General features: G+C 37.3%; 1 protein-coding gene and 1 long non-coding RNA gene across 2 annotated transcripts; both read left to right on the top strand.

Moving 5' to 3' along the window:
- The first annotated feature begins 2,684 nt into the window (after nt 1-2,684).
- LOC112729153 (uncharacterized) lies at nt 2,685-8,193 on the top strand. The gene is made up of 3 exons (XM_025779500.3): nt 2,685-5,206; nt 5,318-5,444; nt 7,947-8,193. Exons 1-3 carry the CDS (start codon nt 4,900-4,902, stop codon nt 8,074-8,076), a joined length of 564 nt encoding a protein of 187 aa, XP_025635285.2. The 5' UTR covers nt 2,685-4,899; the 3' UTR covers nt 8,077-8,193.
- Nucleotides 8,194-12,614: 4,421 nt separating this feature from the next.
- Nucleotides 12,615-15,847, top strand: LOC112729152 (uncharacterized). The gene is made up of 3 exons (XR_011869104.1): nt 12,615-12,730; nt 12,842-12,968; nt 15,472-15,847. It is a non-coding gene; the product is annotated as an uncharacterized lncRNA (long non-coding RNA).
- The last annotated feature ends 6,747 nt before the right edge of the window (nt 15,848-22,594 follow it).

Below are 22,594 nucleotides of genomic sequence, written 5' to 3'. Positions count from 1 at the left end.
AAAGAAGAAGCAGCAACAAAAGATAAGGAGGGGGGGGGAGAAGAAGAGTTTTGAACTATGCAAAATTTATCAGTACACATACACCGAAAATTCTTAAACAATATACATAAATATCTTAGTTTTATACCGAAATTTTCTGCAAATACACAAAAATATTTTTTTTAATGCAGAACTCCTATATTACATTCAATTCAAACCATCAATGATGAACAACAATTTTTACAAACAAAAATAACATTATTCACCTACAGAATCATAAACTACTAACGAAAATATTAACTAGAATCGAACCACACCTCAGCCACTTAATTGGATTCAAAACAATAATCCACTTCACTCTGGTTTAATTAACAATCTGAATTTGAATTATTCATTATCTTCAACAACGAGATAACTGTTCAAAACTAATTTTAGAGCTTGATTTCAAAAACGTAGAGAACGAAGGAAATTGCGAAAAACGAATAGAACGTAGAGAACAAATAAAGAGAAATGCAGAGAACACAGAGATGGAAGAGAATGTAGATCGAAAACGGTGAGAAAATTTGAAAAAGGAAACGAAATCTTTTCGAAAAAGGCAGTTATATATTCACGCCTTGATTGAAAAGTTAGTTAGATAGTGACGCGTGAGGTGAATTAGGTTAAAGAGACTTGTATGGACTTGTATTAAAAAATGACTTGTATGTAGAGTATATATATTTGTTTGCGAATACATATTTAAAATCTTCGATCCAATTCTATTTATTTGCTCTGATGATCTTGCGAATCGGATCATATCCACATATTTCAGATCTAATGCGGATAAATATTGCAGATAGAATTTAAATTTGTACACTCCTAATTTTATCGTATTATATTTTATATTCGTGCCAATACATGTACTTTTTGGATTTTAAGTATAGGATAATCAATTTAGGTTGATCGAGTGATTAATTTATCTGTTTATTTAAGTAAATATAAAAAACTTAAATCTCGTTTTATATATATAATAATTTATTGGCTAATAACAAATTCGTGAATAAAATTTAAACTTGTAACAAATCAATCATCCTTGACTTATCAAACCGGACACTTTGAGAAATAAAAAAAATAATAGAAAATTTGTTGAGGGAATGTCGTCATATTGGCATATTTAGTTTAGATAACTATCATATCATACCATATGTATGTATTGCAAGGCAAAACCATATTGAAATTTATCAGCTGGATGTATTAATTGTGCTTTGGCCTTATTTGCTTATTCATTTTAAGTAGGTTATAGCTTTCTTGAGGGAAGGTCATACATTTGCATATATATCCATTATTTCTATCTACAAGAAATGTATTTTCTTTTCATTCTTTCTTAAACGTTAATGCATGAACGAATTGAATGTGATCAATAATGTATATACACTTACAAACAAATTTTGCCGGTATCTGATTTCACATTCAATACTCTACGGTACGGTGCGGTGAGGCCATACCTATATATGCTTTGATAATTTTAATTTGCTTTATTATGGGAAAAGAAAATGTCGCAATAAATTTTAAATTTTAAATTTATATCATAGGCGAGTTGGGAAATTTAAATTTTAATAGTCATTTGAATGTATAATAATTTATATCATAGGCGAGTTTTATTATTTTAATTTAAAAATAAATAAAATTTCATGTCCTTATTTTATTAATTTTTATACTTTAAAAACATTTGGTAATTGGTATATTTAGTATTCAACCCGTATTCACATTATTCGTATAATAGTCTATATATATATATATTTCAAATTTTGTGCATATATCAGAATTATATAAATATTTGATCATTTTAAAAAATAACTGTGTTTAAAAAGATTTGTTAAGAAGCGTTAAGTTTTGTGTATTTACACCTTTTAATGATTAATAAGGACTGATTATAAAACCTTCTATATACATGCATTGTTTTTTAGGGATAAAAAATGATGAGACATAATACATAGAAACAACTAACAACCCAATCTATTATGATTTATGTTAGATGAATCTCATAGTAGTTTTTTATTTTTCTTTTCTTTTATCGAAAAATAATAATTTTTTCTTCTTTTGGTCGAAGGAAAATAATCACTATTATGAATTTATGATGCATTATTTCTCTATCATATGAGCTATTGGTGTTTATGACCCAATCTTCAAAATGGACTCATGTTCAAAGCGTTGATTCGGATTGATTTTTACTCAATCTGACCGAACGCATAAGTCGATCAATAATTAAATACATATTTTATAATGTAATATATTATGAATAATGTTACATCATTAACAAAATTTATTATTTTTAATTAATATTTGATTAATATTTTAAATTTTAAGTATTAAATTATAAATTTTATTTAAATCTTAAATTCTAATAATATAAAAATAAGATGTTAGCTAAGTATTGGTTAATATTGACAAAAAATATTAAATTTTTATATTTCTCCAAAACAGTAATGCTAAAGAGAAAAAAAATAGTTAGAATTTTTTTATTTAATATTTATTAATTATTAATAATTAATAAATATTAAATAAGATAAATTTTGATTAATTTTGGCTAATTTTTTTATTATTAAATATTTTTTTAAAATATTTATATACTAAAATTAACCACCAAAATCAGTTGTCACACGTATTTTGATAAGTATATATATACAATCCAAATCAACTATTTAACAAATCCTTCGAGTAACAAGCCACCCACCCAACCCATGCCTTTCAACACATGAAATCCACCCGACTCATGCCTTCACTGCTGAGCTTATTCATAGTAAAATTTTTCGACTTTGAACTCTTCCTCCTCCACATCTTTCACACCAACACCGGAAAAACCTTCAACCTCATCTCCCGTTCCTGCACCCCATCACTATTGAATTTATTGCAATAGATGCTCTCACTACTCGAATATACATATTCTTGTTGTCTCGCTTCTTTTGCCGTTGTATTCTAACTGTTTGATTTATGTCTTTAGTAGGATCAAACTCTTCTATTGCTTTTTCATTATTTTCTGAAATTCAAGCAGAAGGTGGGAGACTGGAGGTGACTTCTTTTATAATGTTTATGTTGCTTTGTTGATTTTGTGCTTATCTCGTATGTATTCTGTTATTGATATTCTTCGATTATCTAATTCTTCTGGTTGAAGTAATTCATACCTCTGCATCTTGCATCCTTTTGTAGTGCATATTATTTTGGCTTCGTTTTGCTGATTTTGGTTTTTATGCAATTATCTATGTGGTGCTGCAATGATGAGTACAAATTACACAGATGAATTTCATAGTTCATTCAAAAAAGATGAAGTTACAAAACACTATATAAGTAATTTCTGTCAAAACATACAAATTACAATTATGATATTTGTACAAGCTATGGTTGCATTGATTACACTACTTGTTTAAAAACTTAAAATGTTTTTCAAGAGTTTTCTTTTGCAAAGTTATTCTCTTGCATTTTTTACGATCCTTGTTCTTTCATTGGTGATGGGTGTTGTTCTTAACTACACCATATTCTTGGGTAATATTGTTAATCCAGCCCTAATGAAAACTATTGTTGGAATCTTTAAAGCGGTTGGTTCCACGATAATTTTAAATGGCATATGAAGTCCTTATCGTGGAACCAACCCCTTTGAGGACTCCAACAACAGTTGTTCCTTTGAATACTGTAATTCTTTATTGCCATCAGAACAACATTCTTATTCTTGAACCTATGGCCAACTCAAAATTCTACCCCCACCATCCGTATTGTAGTCCTCCTTGTTGCTGGGGTTGAAAGGATCATCCAGCTGTATTGCATCCAAATTCAAAGTGTGATAATGGCTTGGAACTTATGATAATTGTGGAATGTGTAAGGCCCAGAACTTTTGAAAAGTCTTATTATGACCAAGTCTCAGATCATATGGTTATTTATAGCCTTAATTTCAGAAATTATTTTTATTAAAAACAATTAAGGCAAGTTTTGACTTATTGGATTTGAGATAAGTTATGATTATTATCCAATTTTATAATTATTGGATTATTTTCTATATTTAAAGTATAAAGTTGATAGTTATGAAATAATAAGGATTTTATATGGTTTGGATTGAATAAGTAATATTTTAAGTATTAATACTGCTATTTTGGAAAATGAAGAAATTAAGTATATTATTTCTAATTATTTGATTTGGACATTTTATTGAAAATAATTTGTGAAAGTGATGAACAAATAGTATTTTCTATATATAATTAGTGTTGAATTTAATTGAGTTTCAATTACTATATTACCCCTACTTTTATTTGAAATTACAAAAGTAACCCTAACCCTAATTTTGATACACCCATTCCCTGAAACCAACCTCCTTCACGCTGCGCAGCCTCCAGGCTTTCCTTCATCCTCCTTCTGCGCAGCCCTATACGAAACACACACACACACACACACACTGTTCTTTGAGAAACCAACGAAGAGAAAGAAAGGAAAGGCAGAAATCGGGAGAACGGAAGAGAGAAGGGAGGAAAGGGGCTGTCTGCCGGCGCCACTGGGTTCTGCCGCCACCGCCGAGAGCTACACGTGGGGAGCCGTTCTGCCGCCGCGCCCTGCCCAGTTGAGGCCGCCGCTGCTGTTCGCGAGGTCGCCTCCGTCACAGATCGGAACTGAGGCGAGAGAGGAAGAGTCTGACGGGAGGGCATGCGCATGAGAAGGGAGGAAGGCTTCGCGAAGAGCGTCGCGCCGCCGCCACTACCCGTGCCTTCGCCATCACCATTCCGTCTCAACCTGGCGTCGCCGTCGTGCCCTGACGCCAGTAATGGAGGACGCCACCGTCGTCTGAGAAGAACCCGACGCGAGAGAGAGGGGGAAGCCACCCGCGACGCCGCCGGAGCTTCCATTGCCGTCAGAAGCTGCCGCCGTCCAGCCAGCTGCTGCGGTGGTCGTCGCCTGTTGTGAATGGCTGCCGGAGAAGTGGTTGTGGCTGCCGGAGCCACACCGGAGCTTCTGGCCATTTCTGCCACTTTAGACCCCGCTGCCGTCGCCGGAAAACGCCTCTGCCGCCGTCGAGATCCAATGCCGGTAAGGGTTTTAATTGGGATTTCTGTCCTTTTTGAATTCCGAGGTTACTATGGTCACTGCCTGTTGGTTTCAGTCATCGTGATTGGAATTTGTCGCCGCTGCCGCTTGGGGTGGCTGCCGGGCTGCCGCCGAGCCGGTTCGGAGACCGCCGCTGTGTCGGTTCAGCCGTTCCTCCTTCGGTTCGGTAAGCGTTTTTGATTTGAAAGTCCTTTAGTTACAATTCTGTTATCATATGCTGAGGTTGTGGCATTAATCGCTATACGATTGAGTTTCGGTTGTTGTATGTTGCGATTAGAGTTGTTGAGACTGTTGCGAAAGTGGCTTGGAACCGAGGTTTTGGCTGCCGGGATTTCGATTGTTGATCTCGGGCTGAGGCGGAAAGGATTCTGTGACGCGTTTGGATTATGGATTTGTTTTTTGAGGTAGGGGCGCTTTCCAAAAACTATGTTTTATGTATTGGAATTATTATATATGGATACTGATATGAGACAATTGGTATTTGGTGATTGTATCTGCCTTGTGTGTTATTTGATTGTCTCGAATGGTTAAGGATGCTTGTTTGGCTGAATTGTTGTGCGGCTTGTGAAATATAATGTTTTGATGTTAATTCTTTAAAGATTTGAAATCTGAGTTTGATCCGTTGAGAATTGAGTTGAATTGAGTTAATTATCTTGATAATGTGAAAAGCCGAACGCACTTTTGAAATCAGCCTGGTTTACTTTAATTGACTTGGCTTTGGACAAATGATTTGTTATTGAGCCGTTTCTTTAAAGCTTTAGAAATGAGTTAAATCGGTTGATATTGAGTTGATTTCTGAAATGGTTTCCTTGAGATATGCCACTGAGGCGACTGTTGGATTTAGCTTGCTTTTGAATTGATTTCTGGTTTTGGACTGTTGAAAAGGATTGTGAAACGGTTTAGTTGGGACCCGAACCGGGTGGCAAAGTCCAAGTTTTAGGGGAGGTGCTGCCAAAATTTCTATAAAATCCGAGTCTTTATTGAAATGTTGTTCGGAGAATGATGAGTTAAAGACTTCTACTATTTTATTTGAATTATCAAGAAAGGGATGATTCATACTTTTGAAATGAATTATTAAAGAAGGAATTGTGATTTAGTCTTGCTTCTTAAGAAAGGCATTGTATCTCTTTCAGGAGAAAGTTATTTAGATGAAACTTGTGTTTTAAAGCTAATTGAATGTGAAAAGGGTTTATGCCTTTGAATTTGCCTTGGGAGTTTCAATTAAAGAGTTTTAATGATTTTGAAAAGACCTGACTGTCTATTGACAAGTTTCATTTTTAAATGTTTTGAGAAAGGTTTTAAGTACTCTTTGAATTCTGAACTTTTGCAAGACTAAAACAATTTCGAACAGTTGAAATACTTTAGAATTTATCATGGGGGTTGAAGCTGGTTTTGCCTAGGTAAAGGAAACGGCTTTGAAAGAAGTAAATGATTACGTGACTCAGTTTGGCTTAGATCCTATTTTATTACTCAAGTCGGAAAGCCAATGTTTTAATGATTTTAAATGAATTTGGCGAAATGAGTTATGTTATTCTCCCCTAAAGACTTGGGACTCTGCTGAGAAACTTTTGTTATAAAATCCCATTGTTGGATGGGTGATTTTGAATATCTCAAAGAGGCTTTTAACTTGCCATGATTATGGAAGTTTTGGAAAGAGGATGCCGAGAGTGGCATTATTTTGAAAGGAGAATTTACCTTGAGTAAAAGTGGCTTATGAGCCTGAGATGATTTGAGAAATGAGATCTTTAAAGCCAAGGCTGAAAAGAGTTGAAACTTGATTTCAAAGTGAAATGAGTTGAGAAAATGATTTATGGCTTAAATGCCGATTTCATGAATTTGATGATTTTGAATGTGGAAGTGCTGTTTTGTTGAGAGCCGAAATGGCTGTGTATGTTTATACATATTGATTGGTTCTGGATTGAACCGTGAGCCGGAATGACTGTGTATGATATGAATATTGGCTGGTTCTGGAATGAACCGTGAGCCGGATGGCTGAGATGGATGTTGATCCATGGATGAGATTGATTGCATGTTTATGCTGAATCATTGATAAATGTGATTGTTGCACTTCCACTATCTGAGATTACGAGTTTCCCTGGGTAGTAGCAGTGGCTAGCCACCACGTGCTCCAGGTTGAGACTTGATACTCTGTTGACCCTATGTCGTAAGTGTGGCCGGGCACTGTGAAAGCCCCGGATGAGCTCGCCCCCGTAAATATTCACCAATGAGGGTGATGGATATGGATCATGATTATGATCAAGTTTATGATGAGTATAACTCGAGTTGGGGATGCGCGACAGAGGGATAGTCCAATGGTTAGCTACCAGGACTTGTCGGGTTGGCTCTATAACCGACAGATGATATCATCAGCCACTAGGGACAGGCATTCATCATATGCATCTATGTGACATTGCTTGGGTGTGCATATTGTACTTGGCTTGCCTTTGTGATTAATTGCTAATTGTCCTACTTGCAATAACTGTTTGTTTGTGCCTGCATCTTCCAAATTTGTGTTTGCATCTAGGACTCTGTTGGATTGTGGTGATTGGTTGTTGGTTGGATTGTTTGGGCCTAGGGCCGTGGTTGGAAAGAGATGAACTGATGGTTGATTTCGGTTTTGTGTTTCTGGTTTGGAAAAAAAATTATGAAAGGCTATTTTGGTTCCGCATAGATAAACCGTTTTGAAAGGCTTTTGAGTTTTTGAGAATTGAACGGTTCTTCTTTCCGAAAAGATTTCCGACTTTACTTTTATTGGAAACTGTTGTTTTTGAAAAGAGGCATAAGACGGTTATTAATCACTGATGCGGTTATCTTCACGTATCCTATTACAGTAATTCCCAAAAACCCTCTACTGAGAACCCTTTCGAGGATGATGTTCTCACCCCCCTACATTTTTCCCTTTTCAGGATATGGGCGCAGAAGTCACGAAGAGTTTATTTAGTTATTGATATGTTCTGTATTGATGTAGATTATTTATTGTACCCTCGCCTTTATCTTGATATATTCTTTGAGAGGGATAGGGATTGTATTGGTTAATGCTTGTAAATATATTTGTATATATATATATATATATATATGTATGTATATATGGATGTACTCTTTATGAGTTTTGTAAGTTGTATGGTATCTATGGATGTATGTTATCGGATGAAAGTATTTTTGGGAGCGATATTGCGGTTTAAAGTTTTAAACAGGCTCATATTTTAGTATTAAATAGTATAAAAGTTGTCGTAATGTCTGAGCTATCAGAGTTGCGCAGCCGGAAGCGTGAGCTTTGGTAGTTAGGGTGTTACATTATGGTATCAGATCAGTTCTTCCTGTAGAGCCTGAGGAATGGACTGACTATGCTTCAATTGCATACTCTGAGTGTTTATCATGTATTAGGTCTTGTCGAATGACAAGGATTAGAGCTTTATGCACATGACGATCTATTGATTTAACGCTGTTAGTCTTGCATTGCATAATTCTTGGTATTAAGTTTGGCCAGCTTAATACTAGTGGATTTTGTATATGAAAGAACTGATGGGTTATCATAGATGAAATACGAGTTTTGGGTAAAGCGAATCGCGGGTTTTGAGAACGCTAGAAACTATTTCTCGAGGCTATTCAGTTGTGTCTTGAATTTCATTCGAGTCGACTTGTTCTTTCATGTCCTAACTTGAAGTTCTTGTTTGCTACTCCTTTCGAAAAGTAATTTGATGTTTCCACTCTATTTCTCTATTCATATGCATTCTTGTTTGATCTCAATTGCATATGCTTGTTTGGAATCCTTGTTGTCTCTGTCTTTTTCTGTTTGAGTTCTTCTTGATTCACATATTCCTTGATATAGCTTTGAACTTGTCTTAATGCGCTGTGCCTTTTAACTCCGAATTCCGAGTCCATTCTTTGAGAAATTGTTGATTCAGTTTTTCTCTTACTTGACAGTGATCACAACCAATTTTGAGATTTTATGAATCGCTGTTGAGTTGATATATACTTTTCTATATATGAAACTTTGAGATTACTTATACAGTTTAACAACTATTTATTTCCAATACCCCGCCTGTATTTTTACTGGATTATGGAGCTGCATTTACCTTAAATTACAATTTGACCTTCTAGTAATTTTACTATAGTTCCACTGCACAACTTCATTTGATTATGTATTTGGGTATTTTTCAAAATTTTGGAAAGAAAGAATTTTTCACTTTTATCCCGGTTGGGTTTCGTTTGACAAACTTTACTTAATTCATTTTGATTTGAGTTTGATTTAGCATACTAATGGGTTATGCCATTGTTGTTCTTTTGAAAATGTTGGATTCATAGCTTTCTTCTTATGAACGGAATCGTTCCTTCTTAAGCTTTTCACCTCTATGAACGTCATACGTGATTCTGTTCTTAACTAACCTTTTACATCTTGTGAAAATTACCATTGATCTTGGTTTGTCCTCTCTTGTGAATCTCATCCGTATGTGAGTTAGTTTGATTCGTTTCAAATTAGTGCATTGTTTATTCTCTCATTTTCTCTACAAGAGTTTTTAGTTAAAGATTTACCTTTGAGAAATTACTAATGATTGAGTTGTCTTTTCCTATGACTTTTGTATTCTTTTGGATCAATTGAAAGCTTGTTTGATGACTCATGCCTAGTGAATCTTGTTTGAACTACTTTGATTTAAGATCCTTTCTTGTATGGCTTGACTCCTTTTCAGTACATCTTAAACTTCTTGAATGTTCTTCTGAGATAGTGATTTCAAGAACCCTTTTGGAGTCTTGTTTTGAACCTTTTAAAGAAGTTTCGAATTCTCTTTGAAGAAATATTAAACGGAATTTATTTTCTGTTGTTTGATTGAGATTAGAACCATTGTCCAATTTTGACGAAATTAATTTAAAGTTGGCATCTGCCATTTTAAATGAAGTTTTGAAAAGCTTCCTTGTTTAGTGGAAACCGGTTTGTTTGTAACGCACCACTTATTTCCTTACCAGATTGTGTGCAAATTTTTTCCTTGGAGTTTCCTTTCTAAAAGGAGTTTAACTTCTTTTTCATCCTTGCTATGAATGCTATACACGCTTGTTTGAATATGAACTTTGAGAATTTTTGAACAAGCATTTGATTTCTCTCCCGATTTTTATGAACTGCCTTTGGTTAAGTTGTGCATCTAATTACCTTTCTAAAATATTTGAAGAAATATTTTAGCCTTTAGCCAAACCCGTGTGCACCTTGTTTTTAGAACTCGACAAAATCTATTTCAACATGAACTTGCATTAAAGCAAAGCCACGATTATGCTTTTGTTACTCGCTTGAAGGATGTTGTTAATTAACCTTACTTTTAGATTTCGAAGTGGTTTTTCCGCAAGTTTCGGTTCCTTTATGAACAATGTATTTGGAAGTACTTTTAATCGTGCTTTTGAGTTCTGTGAGCTTTGTCTTGGGTTTGAAATATTCTCTTCTGTAAACCTCATGCTTCCTCGACTCAGCTCGAGTTTGTTTCAAACTGATGCGCTGGTTTTCTTCCTATTGATCCTGTTGAACTACCTTGATCTAAGGGTTATTTTTGGAGTTGTCAATTAATTTATTTCTAGCAAACTTCATTGCTTGAGCGTCTTTGTTTATCTGGGAACTGGATACATTCTCTTAAATCTATGAGCATTATCCTTGATGTTGTTCCTCCTTGCTAGAGTCTTGTATCCTTCTGAGTAGACTCGAGAATTGTTTTGATATCACGTGCGACTTGTAGACGTAATAACGCGATGCGTTAGTTCCCTAAGACGTGATATGTGTATATGGAAGGTGAAGCGGTAGGTGTGTAACGTTATGATGAGTTGTGGGTGTTTTGTCCCTTGCAAACGAACTTGCAGGTGTTAGGCTCATAATCGGCTATGAGGTTGTAAGGTGCTTGATGGAGTTAGAAAGTTGAAACTTTGAGGTTGATAAGAGATTAGTGTGCGGAAGTTAAGCACGTTGTTTTAATCCCATCATGTTTATAGCCTTCGATGCTCTGCCTTACCATCACATGTTTGAACCATGTCATCTTTGCTTTGTGAACGCCTATCTTGATTTGCACCCTATTTTGGCACCTCAAGTTTGTGAGGCATTGAGATCATATGACCTTGTGCATTGAGCCTATCTTATAATGTTTGCTTTACAATCACACTCCTGCCTTTGTACCTTTATGCATACGACCATCCAAGTATTTGAAAGCCGTATATATGTTTATATGTTGAGATATTTTGCTTCTTTCTTAAATGTATTCAAAGGTGAACTGTTATAGAATTTCTTTCGTTTTGTATCAATTTTCGAGGGCGAAAATTTTTATAAGGTGGGTAGAATGTAAGGCCCAGAACTTTTGAAAAGTCTTATTATGACCAAGTCTCAGATCATATGGTTATTTATAGCCTTAATTTCAGAAATTATTTTTATTAAAAATAATTAAGGCAAGTTTTGACTTATTGGATTTGAGATAAGTTATGATTATTATCCAATTTTATAATTATTAGATTATTTTCTATATTTAAAGTATAAAGTTGATAGTTATGAAATAATAAGGATTTTATATGGTTTGGATTGAATAAGTAATATTTTAAGTATTAATACTGCTATTTTGGAAAATGAAGAAATTAAGTATATTATTTCTAATTATTTGATTTGGACATTTTATTGAAAATAATTTGTGAAAGTGATGAACAAATAGTATTTTCTATATATAATTAGTGTTGAATTTAATTGAGTTTCAATTACTATATTACCCCTACTTTTATTTGAAATTACAAAAGTAACCCTAACCCTAATTTTGATACACCCATTCCCTGAAACCAACCTCCTTCACGCTGCGCAGCCTCCAGGCTTTCCTTCATCCTCCTTCTGCGCAGCCCTATGCGAAACACACACACACACACACACACACTGTTCTTTGAGAAACCAACGAAGAGAAAGAAAGGAAAGGCAGAAATCGGGAGAACGGAAGAGAGAAGGGAGGAAAGGGGCTGTCTGCCGGCGCCACTGGGTTCTGCCGCCACCGCCGAGAGCTACACGTGGGGAGCCGTTCTGCCACCGCGCCCTGCCCAGTTGAGGCCACCGCTGCTGTTCGCGAGGTCGCCTCCGTCACAGATCGGAACTGAGGCGAGAGAGGAAGAGTCTGACGGGAGGGCATGCGCGTGAGAAGGGAGGAAGGCTTCGCGAAGAGCGTCGCGCCGCCGCCGCTACCCGTGCCTTCGCCATCGCCATTCCGTCTCAACCTGGCGTCGCCGTCGTGCCCTGGCGCTAGTAATGGAGGACGCCACCGTCGTTTGAGAAGAACCCGACGCGAGAGAGAGGGGGAAGCCACCCGCGACGCCGCCGGAGCTTCCATTGCCGTCAGAAGCTGCCGCCGTCCAGCCAGCTGCTGCGGTGGTCGTCGCCTGTTGTGAATGGCTGCCGGAGAAGTGGTTGTGGCTGCCGGAACCACACCGGAGCTTCTGGCCGTTTCTGCCACTTTAGACCACGCTGCCGTCGCCGGAAAACGCCTCTGCCGCCGTCGAGATCCAATGCCGGTAAGGGTTTTAATTGGGATTTCTGTCCTTTTTGAATTCCGAGGTTACTATGGTCACTGCCTGTTGGTTTCAGTTATCGTGATTGGAATTTGTCGCCGCTGCCGCTTGGGGTGGCTGCCGGGCTGCCGCCGAGCCGGTTCGGAGACCGCCGCTGTGTCGGTTCAGCCGTTCCTCCTTCGGTTCGGTAAGCGTTTTTGATTTGAAAGTCCTTTAGTTACTGTTCTGTTATCATACGCTGAGGTTGTGGCATTAATCGCTATACGATTGAGTTTCGGTTGTTGTATGTTGCGATTAGAGTTGTTGAGACTGTTGCGAAAGTGGCTTGGAACCGAGGTTTTGGCTGCCGGGATTTCGATTGTTGATCTCGGGCTGAGGCGGAAAGGATTCTGTGACGCGTTTGGATTATGGATTTGTGTTTTGAGGTAGGGGCGCTTTCCAAAAACTATGTTTTATGTATTGGAATTATTACATATGAATACTGATATGAGACAATTGGTATTTGGTGATTGTATCTGCCTTGTGTGTTATTTGATTGTCTCGAATGGTTAAGGATGCTTGTTTGGCTGAATTGTTGTGCGGCTTGTGAAATATAATGTTTTGATGTTAATTCTTTAAAGATTTGAAATCTGAGTTTGATCCGTTGAGAATTGAGTTGAATTGAGTTAATTATCTTGATAATGTGAAAAGCCGAACGCACTTTTGAAATCAGCCTGGTTTACTTTAATTGACTTGGTTTTGGACAAATGATTTGTTATTGAGCCGTTTCTTTAAAGCTTTAGAAATGAGTTAAATCGGTTGATATTGAGTTGATTTTTGAAATGGTTTCCTTGAGATATGCCACTGAGGCGACTGTTGGATTTAGCTTGCTTTTGAATTGATTTCTGGTTTTGGACTGTTGAAAAGGATTGTGAAACGGTTTAGTTGGGACCCGAACCGGGTGGCAAAGTCCAAGTTTTAGGGGAGGTGCTGCCAAAATTTCTATAAAATCCGAGTCTTTATTGAAATGTTGTTCGGAGAATGATGAGTTAAAGACTTCTACTATTTTTTTTGAATTATCAAGAAAGGGATGATTCATACTTTTGAAATGAATTATTAAAGAAGGAATTGTGATTTAGTCTTGCTTCTTAAGAAAGGCATTGTATCTCTTTCAGGAGAAAGTTATTTAGATGAAACTTGTGTTTTAAAGCTAATTGAATGTGAAAAGGGTTTATGCCTTTGAATTTGCCTTGGGAGTTTCAATTAAAGAGTTTTAATGATTTTGAAAAGACCTGACTGTCTATTGACAAGTTTCATTTTTAAATGTTTTGAGAAAGGTTTTAAGTACTCTTTGAATTCTGAACTTTTGCAAGACTAAAACAATTTCGAACAGTTGAAATACTTTAGAATTTATCATGGGGGTTGAAGCTGGTTTTGCCTAGGTAAAGGAAACGGCTTTGAAAGAAGTAAATGATTACGTGACTTGGTTTGGCTTAGATCCTATTTTATTACTCAAGTCGGAAAGCCAATGTTTTAATGATTTTAAATGAATTTGGCGAAATGAGTTATGTTATTCTCCCCTAAAGACTTGGGACTCTGCCGAGAAACTTTTGTTATAAAATCCCATTGTTGGATGGGTGATTTTGAATATCTCAAAGAGGCTTTTAACTTGCCATGATTATGGAAGTTTTGGAAAGAGGATGCCGAGAGTGGCATTGTTTTGAAAGGAGAATTTACCTTGAGTAAAAGTGGCTTATGAGCCTGAGATGATTTGAGAAATGAGATCTTTAAAGCCAAGGCTGAAAAGAGTTGAAACTTGATTTCAAAGTGAAATGAGTTGAGAAAATGATTTATGGCTTAAATGCCGATTTCATGAATTTGATGATTTTGAATGTGGAAGTGCTGTTTTGTTGAGAGCCGGAATGGCTGTGTATGTTTATACATATTGATTGGTTCTGGATTGAACCGTGAGCCGGAATGGCTGTGTATGATATGAATATTGGCTGGTTCTGGAATGAACCGTGAGCCGGATGGCTGAGATGGATGTTAATCCATGGATGAGATTGATTGCATGTTTATGCTGAATCATTGATAAATGTGATTGTTGCACTTCCACTATCTGAGATTACGAGTTTCCCTGGGTAGTAGCAGTGGCTAGCCACCACGTGCTCCAGGTTGAGACTTGATACTCTGTTGACCCTATGTCGTAAGTGTGGCCGGGCACTGTGAAAGCCCCGGATGAGCTCGCCCCCGTAAATATTCACCAATGAGGGTGATGGATATGGATCATGATTATGATCAAGTTTATGATGAGTATAACTCGAGTTGGGGATGCGCGACAGAGGGATAGTCCAATGGTTAGCTACCAGGACTTGTCGGGTTGGCTCTATAACCGACAGATGATATCATCAGCCACTAGGGACAGGCATTCATCATATGCATCTATGTGACATTGCTTGGGTGTGCATATTGTACTTGGCTTGCCTTTGTGATTAATTGCTAATTGTCCTACTTGCAATAACTGTTTGTTTGTGCCTGCATCTTCCAAATTTGTGTTTGCATCTGGGACTCTGTTGGATTGTGGTGATTGGTTGTTGGTTGGATTGTTTGGGCCTAGGGCCGTGGTTGGAAAGAGATGAACTGATGGTTGATTTCGGTTTTGTGTTTCTGGTTTGGAAAAAAAAATTATGAAAGGCTATTTTGGTTCTGCATAGATAAACCGTTTTGAAAGGCTTTTGAGTTTTTGAGAATTGAACGGTTCTTCTTTCCGAAAAGATTTCCGAATTTACTTTTATTGGAAACTGTTGTTTTTGAAAAGAGGCATAAGACGGTTATTAATCACTGATGCGGTTATCTTCACGTATCCTATTACAGTAATTCCCAAAAACCCTCTACTGAGAACCCTTTCGAGGATGATGTTCTCACCCCCCTACATTTTTCCCCTTTCAGGATATGGGCGCAGAAGTCACGAAGAGTTTATTTAGTTATTGATATGTTCTGTATTGATGTAGATTATTTATTGTACCCTCGCCTTTATCTTGATATATTCTGTGAGAGGGATAGGGATTGTATTGGTTAATGCTTGTAAATATAATTGTATATATATATATATATATATATATATATATATATATGTATGTATATATGGATGTACTTTTTATGAGTTTTGTAAGTTGTATGGTATCTATGGATGTATGTTATCGGATGAAAGTATTTTTGGGAGCGATATTGCGGTTTAAAGTTTTAAACAGGCTCATATTTTAGTATTAAATAGTATAAAAGTCGTCGTAATGTCTGAGCTATCAGAGTTGCGCAGCCGGAAGCGTGAGCTTTGGTAGTTAGGGTGTTACAGAATGGCCAAAGAGAGAGGCAGGAAAAACCGAGCATCAACACTGGTAGGAGTCTCTGGTACAAACTCATCAAAAGAATCACTCTCATTAGATGATCTGGTTTCGACAACATAATCCGAATCACCCTCGCTATCGTCCTATTCAACACTATCATGAGGTTGGCGCGAAGTAAATCGGCCTTGCATCCAACGAGACTATTTGCGAACTTGAAAAGGATGACCCACAACCACCACCTACGTCACAAACTGCACCATACCACTCCATCACATGTTGCATCGTTAGCCTAGTATCTTCGTCAAATATTATCCTCACATGCTTATCAGCTTCGAGCCAGAATAACTTGTTAGTAAATAAACCACTCAAAAGCGCTGATAAAAATCTATATGCAACCCGCGCAATCTCTTTGGAACCTATTCCCCCATGTTGTTAAGTATGATAGTCTTTAGAGTATGTAGAAAATCAACACTGAAAGTGCACAATATCACAGTTGAATTAGACTCAAAAATCATTTCTTTCTCACCTTTTCTTATTATTATCCATCAGTACAAAAAAGAAGGCTAAAAATAGAGAATAAAGATACAAATGAACTGTGAGTAATGGTTGAGTCCGGAAGTTTTCTTATATAGAATTATTTTTATTTATCTAAGGTGCAAATACACCGTAATTAGATATGTATCTCAGGTACTGTGACCCCATTTTTCACTCTGCATTCATCTCGGTTACTGTGACCCTAATTCTTCCTCTGACCGTATCCCAGGTATTGAACTCTATTTTTTTTATGCGCATATCTCCGGTACTCAGTATCCGTTTCTCCAGCTGTATTTATCCCGGGCGCATTTGAGATACATCAAAATCGTGGCGTATCATCTCCTGGGTACTCAATCATCGGGATATGCTCATAAATACTTTTAGACCTAAGTATTCGAGATGTATTACGTTGTGTATTTTCATAAATTGTTTGTGCTTTATAGATTTTCATAATTAATATAATTATTTAATTTAAATAAAAATTTAATTTTAATGACTAATTTTAATGTATAAATAATACTTTTAAAAAATTTAATATATAAAATACAAATATTTTTTAATTTTTTATTTTATTTATTTTTCTTTTCCTTCATGTGTCGGTTAATTCTCAGTCAAGTAATTTTTGTCTACTTAATGATGAAGTAATTCAACTGAAGAATCATAGATAGACAAATTACATAACACTTGAAAAATGTTAGCAATATAATTATTCATTTAACTTATTTTATAGTGAAAAGAATTACATAATATTATAGTAAAAAATAAAATTTTAATAAAAATAAAAATTATTTTTAATTAAAAATTATCAAAAAATTTTATCATATATAATATATATTTTTTAAATAATAAAAAATTTATTTTTCACTTAATTTTACTCTTCATTAAAGGAATATAAAAAAAAAATTCACCTTCTGATTTAAACCAAAGAATCATAAAATTTAGATGAATTCTCCAACATCCTTAGTTATTTTGAGGGTAAGGTACCCAATTTTAAGTTTTATATATATATATATATATATTAAAAATAAACTCATTTATATTAATTCAAAAAGAAAGTACAGGAGGACAATGTTTATACTAATTAAACAACATAAATAACAAGTTAAAAAAGAAAGGTTTAATTAATTTTAAAAATCAGATTTTAAAAAGAATGTTTAATTAATTTTAAAAATTAGATTTTTAATAATCATAATCAAAATTTAATCTAATTCAATTTTCACTTATTCATCCCATAAATTTTAATTTCTCTCAGCGTTGTTCGTTACGCCTCCACCCTAATCTTCTTCTTCTTCCCTCATCACCGACGTCGTCTCTTCCTCCCTCGAGTCACCATCGTCCATCGCGCCACGCCCCCGCCCTTGCGTCACCCTCTTAAAAGAAACATCCATCTAAAAAAAGAAGCATCCACATCAAATTAAAAAAATATCTATTTAAAAAAAAACATCCATCTAAAATAAAATATCTTTTATTTAAAAAATATCATTCTTAAAAAAAGAAATATCCACCTAAAATCAAAGAAACGTCCCTCTAAAAGCAAAGTAACATTCACCTAAAATAAAAAAGCATTCAATCCATCATTAAAGAAACATCCAAAAACATGAAAAGAAACATTTGTTATCACCATGGGGCAGACAAGCAGCTGCATTGACTCCTCAGGTGACACGACACAGGGGAGGGTTCGGGACGATCGGCAGCGTTGTATGCTTCCCGGGAGCACAAACACAACCGAACGCAAGAAGAGGACCCACTTCTTCAATTAGACGCGATGCAGGGGAGAATAAGGCGAACGACGGTGTTGCTTGCACAAAGAATGATTGTAGCGCAACGGAGGGGAGAAGAAGGCACGCAACGACAGCGTTGCTTGTAGGGAGAATAGGAGTGGCGCAACGCATGGGAGAAGAAGGTGTGACGACGATGTCGGTTGCAGGGAGCACAGGGGTGGCATGATGCATTGAAGAAGAAGGTGCAGTGGCGGTGCGGCGTGTTGCTTCCTCAGACGGTTGCGGTGGCAGTGTGGTGCATTGATGACGACGTGACAACGAAGAGGGAGTGAAGTAGCTACAATAAAAGGAGAGAAAGGTGGAAGGTGAGAGGCTAGGGTTGTGGTGGATAAATGGGGTGGAATGTGCCTAAAGTGCAACCCATTATTCACGTTAGTTGCACTCCCATTGTTTACCTAGTAGAACTCTAACCCAAAACAATAAAACTGTTAAAAGAAAACTTTTCTCTTGCTTAATTTATCACTTAACCCAAACTAATAGCACTTAGGCAACTCCAATGGAATTTTGTTGGGTATTGTTACGAGGATTACCTGAAACATTGATTTGGGCCTAAACGTGAGATCCAGGTCCCTTTGAGTGGCACCATCTGACTTGTGATACTGAGGTGCTGCCTGTCCAAGTTCCTCATGAGGAGGTGGGGGGTCGTACCTACAAGAGACTCTGATGCTTAAGCTAGCAAGGGTTTTAAGCAGGTTTTTTGTAGAGTAGAATGTGAGTTATACCTGGGGGATGCTAACGTATTTATAGTAGGGTTTGATGACTTCCTTGGTGGCAGTAGTTCTATCTTATCCTATCTTATATCTTTTGTTGGAGCACATCCCTCTAGTCACTGTCTTCTAGAAGTAGTGACCTCGCCGCGTTGAGTACGCAGGGGTTTCGGGCTCCTTAGTTGGTATCTGACCACTTCCAAGAGGTCGGGTAAGGGATGGAGGGCCCTCCTCTAAGGTCGGCCCTTTTATCCTTCTTGGACCCGGCCTCATTCTTGAGCCAGGGTATCAACAGTGCCCTCTTCTAAGGTGGCCGATTGTTTGGTTGTTGGTTTTGAGGATTTAAAATGTTCCCCATTTTAAATGAGGGGCTAGATTGGCGCGACAGTTTCCTTGATTCTTGCGTGCGAATTTAAAGCTCAATTATTGGGCTCGTTTTTCTTCGCCGTTTATAAAAGCTTTAGTGTATCTTCTTCTTCTCCCTTTTTGCGACTTTTTTTCTCTCTTTCATTTCTCTTTGTGAAAGTATTTTTATCTTCGATTTTTCTTTGCCTCCCAGTTTTTCTCCAAGATCTTCTCTTTCTTGGATTTTTCTCTTGTTCATGGCATCACTGCTTGATGCACATTTCTTCTTGGAGAGGATTGCTTCACGATATTGTTGTTTATCGCGCCTTTCCTTTTTGTCTTTCTTCCAGGTGAGTGTTTTTGGTGGCTTTCGTGTTTCTCTTCTTGCTCTAGTTGTTACTTTGAATGGTTTTGGTGAATGTCAGTAGTTTTTTTATGTGCCTGTTTTGACGATAATTTACGGTATTTTTTTTGTTCAGGCTTGCTGTCTTTGGGAAATTTTGCTTTTCATTTATTGTTTTGCAAAAAAGGTCTCTTTGCTTCGACTTTCTGTGAAATTCTGAGAAGTGGTTGGTTTACTTTGATTGTCTATGCTACCCCTGATGGTGTCATTGTAATGCCTGAATTGGAGGGGTGCCTTCTTGGTTTAAACGTAATCCTTTTCGAAAAAAGGGGGTAGTTGATGATTTTTCAGGGTTTTCCCGACCTCTTTGCCCCTGTCCGGGTTGTTTGTAGTAACGATTTCTTTTGCTGTTGTATTTGTAGGTGTAGCTTTATGTCTCGTAAGGTCCTAACAAAAATGTCCATCAAAGTCCCTCCTGGCCTTCATAACTGGGTAGATTCCATAGTTCTTTGTTGTGTGACTGTAGTGGACCGGGAGTACTGTGACCAGTTTCGTAGGTTTCATAGGATATGTGTTAATAGGGAAGATGAGAAAGATTACGAGCTAGTTGTCCCTTACACTGAGGAGAGGGTTTGTTTCCCTCCTTTGGATAGTTCCGAGCGTCCCTTTTTCTTTGCCTATGATTGCTTTTTCACCAAGCTGGGTATCGCTCTCCGATTTACTGAGTTTGAGACGGAGATTCTTTGGACTTGTAACGTAGCTCTCTCCCAACTCCATCCTAACTCTTGGGCATTTTTGAAAATATTCCAGCTCCTTTGTTAGGAGTTGGGTGTCCGGCCTTTTGTCAGTTTGTTTCTTTACCTATTTGTTTTAACCAAATCGGGGCGCAGAAAGAGAAAGCTTCTTGGATCTCTTTTCGTGCCATCCAAGGTAAGAAGGTCTTTCCCATCTTTGATGAGTACTTTCATGACTTTAAGAATCATTACTTCAAAGTTCAGTCGTGGAGGATGTTCGGCCTTTCTTTCTGGATGAGAGTGATGAACCCTCCTTTCCCCTTTGTTAGAAAGAAAATGTCGTAGTGGTTAAGTATAGTATAGATAACTTAGATGAGGTCGATCAGGTCTTTGTTGGCGTATTGGAAGAGTGCTAGGGTCGAGCTTCTCACTTGGACACGAAGAAATTCTTAGGGATCCAGTCTTCTCCGGTCTAAGTAAGGTAGTTCTTTGACCTCTTAGATTTGTGCGTTATCTTGTCGTTATGCATTTATGTTAATAATTTTGTGTTTTTTCCCAACTTTTTCAGAGATGGCCTCGAAATCTACCTCAATGAGGTTTCTTCGGAACACCAAGAAAATGGTTGTGGCTAAGAATCTCCAGATCCAAGAAACGGCGGAGTCTTCTTCTCGACTAGACCCAAAGAAGCCAAGTTAGGTCCTGCTGCTCAGAAGAAGGTCATTCCCACTCCCGCCATCCGCTTGATTTCTCCCGATCTGCCTTTGGCAAGCTCGGGGGTTCCCTTGTCCCTTACTGCTTCGGAGCCGACTCCTAAGAGGTAGAAGACCACTGGAGAGGTCGGTATTAATGACAAGAATTTTGATGGTTTTGGTTGGAGCAAGAAGCACATCTTGCCCCATAGTCATATGTTTATGGATGACGTATCTATTCTGAACCATCTTCAATATATGACTCGTCACTGTATTCGGATGGCTGGTCTGAACACTGCTTTGGCCAAAGAACTGAGAAAGTCTCCTGTTCATGCTACTGAGGTGTTTCTGAACTCTACCTGGGATGATATGGAGAGGTTGAGTGGCTTGAAGGCTGAGTTGGAGGAGAAGAATGTCAAGCTGGAGTCGGATTTGGAGAAGGCCAGGGCTCAAGCGACTAAGGCCGAGGCGGCATCGATACTGGCGGAGGAAATAAAACGAAAGGCTGAGGAGAGCTATTCCCGTATTATGGGGAGTTGTTTAACATGAAGGAGGAGCTTCGGTCTGCCCGGGATGATTATGCCGAGCTCCAAGGCCATGTGGCCGGCGGGATGATTGAGATGTATAAGAACCTAAAGGCCCAGGTTCGGGTTTTGGCTCCCAACCTTGATCTTTCTTTGTTTAGTATGGATAACATCGTGGTTGAGGGGAAGATTGTTCTTGCCCCTGATGAAGATGAGGTGCCTGTTTCTGACCCTAAGGCCCAACCTGGCCGATCCTCTTCGGCTCCTGAGGCTCGAGCTGTGGATCCTCTCGAGGTTGTTTCCGTGGAGGCATCTCCTGATATCATTGAGGCGATTCCGGTTTCTGTGCTCCCTCCGTCTCCCCCGGCCAAGAATGCTGCGACGGGCGAGAATCTCGACCCCTTTGATTTTGTTTTAGGACGCCCCGACTTGTGGGTCTTTAATATTTTAAGTTTGTTGGTTATTTTGAACACTTTTACTCTTTTTAGCTATTTTTCATAACATTGTTAAGTAATGTTCAAGACTTTACTGTAGTACTCTGTGTGTTGGATACTTATGGCAAGGCATGGGTTGTGTTGGGCCTTTGAATTTTCCTTAATTTCCTTTCTTAGGTCTGACTTTGTGTAATCGGCCTCAGTTTCAAGTTATTTTTACAACTCTATTTTTTGTCCGACCTGTTTAGGGCCGCTTTGTATGAGTTGTTGATGCGTGGCAGAAGTCAGACCAATTAAGAGATTATAATATAATAGAACAGCGTTGCAAGTATAGCTCTTAACTAGCAAAAATCTGCCTCATCAATTTAGAAAAAGTTGTCACAAAAAAAAAGGTTTAGAATAAAAATACTGGGAGTATGAATCCTAGGTCGTCTCCCAATGAGTTGTGAGAAAGGGTGCTAATTTATTAATCAGGAGTTTTCCGAGAGTTTTGAGAATTGATTAACAGAAAATAAACAATTGTAATTTAGTGCAGTGAAAATAAAAAGCGATTTATAATATTCTAAATAAAAAGCCTTGACTGGGGGAATGATTAATTGGAAGTTCTATCCTTGTTGGGGTCTCTTAAGTGTAGTAT

The sequence above is a fragment of the Arachis hypogaea genome, chromosome 12 (genome assembly GCF_003086295.3).
Source record: "Arachis hypogaea cultivar Tifrunner chromosome 12, arahy.Tifrunner.gnm2.J5K5, whole genome shotgun sequence".
Classification (NCBI taxonomy): domain Eukaryota; kingdom Viridiplantae; phylum Streptophyta; class Magnoliopsida; order Fabales; family Fabaceae; genus Arachis; species Arachis hypogaea.
This window is presented reverse-complemented; position numbering and strand designations above follow the sequence as displayed.

Coding starts and splice junctions, on each gene's coding strand:
- LOC112729153 (XM_025779500.3), top strand. CDS start 4,900: ATGGCTGCCGGAGAAGTGGTTGTGGCTGCCGGAGCCACACCGGAGCTT. Junction 5,207..5,317: donor GCCGTTCCTCCTTCGGTTCG/GTAAGCGTTTTT, acceptor TGTTGCGATTAG/AGTTGTTGAGACTGTTGCGA. Junction 5,445..7,946: donor TTATGGATTTGTTTTTTGAG/GTAGGGGCGCTT, acceptor TTCCCTTTTCAG/GATATGGGCGCAGAAGTCAC.